At 59.0% G+C, this 3,693-nt stretch overlaps 1 protein-coding gene across 1 annotated transcript; it reads left to right on the forward strand.

Annotated features, from left to right (window-relative positions):
• Positions 1-916: 916 nt before the first annotated feature.
• On the forward strand, positions 917-3,059 carry LOC121346409 (DNA-directed RNA polymerase II subunit RPB1-like). Its single transcript, XM_041424187.1, has 4 exons — positions 917-1,603; positions 1,640-1,809; positions 2,511-2,946; positions 3,041-3,059. Exons 1-4 carry the CDS (start codon positions 1,032-1,034, stop codon positions 3,057-3,059), a joined length of 1,197 nt encoding a protein of 398 aa, XP_041280121.1. The 5' UTR covers positions 917-1,031.
• The last annotated feature ends 634 nt before the right edge of the window (positions 3,060-3,693 follow it).

Here is a 3,693-nt window from a genome sequence, read left to right on the forward strand (position 1 = left end):
GATCCCGTTGCACACCTGAATCCTGTTGCACACTCAGGTCCTGTTTCACACTTGGATCCCGTTGTACACTCAGATCCCGTTTCACACTTGGATCCCATTGCACACTCAGATCCCGTTGCACACTCGGATCCCATCACATTCCCATGTCCAGATCCCGTTGCACACTCGGATCCCGTTGCACACCTGGATCCTGTTGCACACTCAGATCCTGTTTCACACTTGGATCCTGTTGCACACTCAGGTCCTGTTTCACACTCAGATCCCGTTTCACACTCAAATCCCGTTTCACACTTGGATCGTATTGCACACTCGGATCCCGTTGCACACTCGGATCGTGTTGCACACTCAGATCTTGTTTCACACTTGGATCCCGTTGCACACCCAGATCCCATTGCACACTCGGATCCCGTTGCACACTCAGATCCCGTTTCACACTGAGATCCTGTTTCACACTTGGATCGTATTGCACACTCGGATCCCGTTGCACACTCGGATCGTGTTGCACACTCAGATCTTGTTTCACACTTGGATCGCATTGCACACTCGGATCGTGTTGCACACTCAGATCTTGTTTCACACTTGGATCGCATTGCACACTCGGATCGTGTTGCACACTCAGATCTTGTTTCACACTTGGATCGCATTGCACACTCGGATCGTGTTGCACACTCAGATCTTGTTTCACACTTGGATCGCATTGCACACTCGGATCGTGTTGCACACTCAGATCTTGTTTCACACTTGGATCGCATTGCACACTCGGATCGTGTTGCACACTCAGATCTTGTTTCACACTTGGATCGCATTGCACACTCGGATCGTGTTGCACACTCAGATCTTGTTTCACACTTGGATCGCATTGCACACTCGGATCGTGTTGCACACTCAGATCCCGTTTCACACTGAGATCCTGTTGCACACTCAGGTCCTGTTTCACACTTGGATCCCGTTGTACACTCAGATCCCGTTTCACACTTGGATCCCATTGCACACTCAGATCCCGTTGCACACTCGGATCCCATCACATTCCCATGTCCAGATCCCGTTGCACACTCGGATCCCGTTGCACACCTGGATCCTGTTGCACACTCAGATCCTGTTTCACACTTGGATCCTGTTGCACACTCAGGTCCTGTTTCACACTCAGATCCCGTTTCACACTGAGATCCTGTTTCACACTTGGATCGTATTGCACACTCGGATCCCGTTGCACACTCAGATCTTGTTTCACACTTGGATCCCGTTGCACACCCGGATCCCATTGCACACTCGGATCCCGTGGCACACCCAGATCCCGTTTCACACTGAGATCCCATTGCACACCCGGATCCCGTTGCACACTCAGATCTCGTTTCACACCTGGATCCCGTTGCACACTCGGATCCCGTTACATCCCCATATCTAAGTCCCATTGCACACCCAGATCCCAGGGCACACTCAGATCCTGCGGCACACCCAGATCCCCTTGCACACTCAGACACTTTCACAGCCTTATATCCAGGTCCCGTTGCACACCCGGATCCCACTGGACACCGAGATCCCCTTGCACACCCGGATCCCCTTGCACATTGAGATCCCGTTGCACACCCGGATCCCCTTGCACATGGAGATCCCGTTGCACACCCGGATCCCGTTGCACACTCAGATCCTTTCACAGTCTTAAGTCCAGATCCCGTGGCACACTCGGATCCCATTGCACACCTGGACCCCGTTGCACACTGAGATCCCCTTGCACACTCGGATCCCGTTGCACACCTGGGTCCTGTGGCACACTCGGACCCGCTTTTACACCCGGATCCCGTTGCACACTCAGATCCTTTCACAGTCTTAAGTCGAGATCCCGTGGCACACTCGGATCCCGTTGCACACTCAGATCCTTTCACAGTCTTAAGTCGAGATCCCGTGGCACACTCGGATCCCGTTGCACACTCAGATCCTTTCACAGTCTTAAGTCGAGATCCCGTGGCACACTCGGATCCCGTTGCACACTCAGATCCTTTCACAGTCTTAAGTCGAGATCCCGTGGCACACTCGGATCCCGTTGCACACTCAGATCCTTTCACAGTCTTAAGTCGAGATCCCGTGGCACACTCGGATCCCGTTGCACACTCAGATCCTTTCACAGTCTTAAGTCGAGATCCCGTGGCACACTCGGATCCCATTGCACCCCTGGACCCCGTTGCACACTCGCCTCCCCCCTCTCTCCCCCGTACCTGTGGATCTCACCCCCACACCTGGGGGTCTCCCCCCCACACCTGGGGGTCCCTCCTCGGTACCTGGGAGTCCCTCCCCCACACCTGGGGGTCTCACTGCGCTACCTGGGGGTCCCTCCTCGGTATTTGTGGGTCTCCCCCTTATTCCTGGGAGTCTCACTGCGCTACCTGGGGGTCCCTCCCTCACACCTGAGAGTCTCTCCCTGGTACCTGGGGGTGCCTCCCTCACACCTGGGGGTGTCACTCTGTCCTGTGGCACACTCGGACCCGCTTTTACACCTGGATCCCGTTGCACACCCGGATCCCGTTGCACACCTGGACCCCGTTGCACACTCGCCTCCCCCCTCTCTCCCCAGTACCTGTGGATCTCACCCCCACACCTGGGGGTCTCCCCCCCACACCTGGGGGTCCCTCCTCGGTACCTGGGAGTCCCTCCCCCACACCTGGGGGTCTCACTGCGCTACCTGGGGGTCCCTCCTCGGTATTTGTGGGTCTCCCCCTTATTCCTGGGAGTCTCACTGCGCTACCTGGGGGTCCCTCCCTCACACCTGAGAGTCTCTCCCTGGTACCTGGGGGTGCCTCCCTCACACCTGGGGGTGTCACTCTGGTACCTGAGAGTCTCCCCCTCACACCTAGGGGTCTCTCCCCGGTACCTGAAGGTCCTCCCCTCACACCTGAGAGTCTCCCCCTCACACCTGGGGGTCCCTCCCTCACACCTGGGGGTGTCACTCTGGTACCTGAGAGTCTCCCCCTCACACCTAGGGGTCTCTCCCCGGTACCTGGGGGTTCCCCCCTCACACCTGGGGGTCTCTCCCCGGTACCTGAAGGTCCTCCCCTCACACCTGAGAGTCTCCCCCTCACACCTAGGGGGCTCTCCCCGGTACCTGGGGGTCTCCCCCTCACACCTGGGGGTCCCTCCCCGGTACCTGGGAGTCTCCCCCTTATTCCTGGGAGTCTCTCGTCGGTACCTGGGGGTCCCTCCCTCACACCTGGGGGTGTCACTCCGGTACCTGAGAGTCTCCCCCTCACACCTGGGGGTCCCTCCCCGGTACCTGGGAGTCTCCCCCTTATTCCTGGGAGTCTCTCCCCGGTACCTGGGGGTGCCTCCCTCACACCTGGGGGTCTCAGCCCGGCACCCGGGGGTCCCCCCCTCACAGCCGCCCCCCCGCCCCTCAGGTGCGTCTCCATCACCTCTCGAGGAAGAGGCGCAGGGCGCGGTCGATGTTCATGCGGTGCCCCACGCGCGTCACGCCCAGGTCGATGTAATCCTCCTTGGTGAGCGCGGGCAGGTGCGTGCCGTCGATCTCGTTGTGCAGGAAGCGCGCCCGGTGCTCGCCCAGGTTCAGCGACTCCAGCCAGTCGGCCACGTCGAACTTGCTCCAAAAAGCCAGCGGTTTCGCCCCAAAAGCCTTGCCGGGGGCGTGGGGGGCGGCGGCGCGCGGCGGGGACAGCGAGCGCGCCGGCGCCGCGTCGGGGAAGG

The sequence above is a fragment of the Onychostruthus taczanowskii genome, unplaced genomic scaffold (assembly GCF_017590055.1).
Source record: "Onychostruthus taczanowskii isolate IOZ18803 unplaced genomic scaffold, ASM1759005v1 scaffold803, whole genome shotgun sequence".
Lineage (NCBI taxonomy): Eukaryota > Metazoa > Chordata > Aves > Passeriformes > Passeridae > Onychostruthus > Onychostruthus taczanowskii.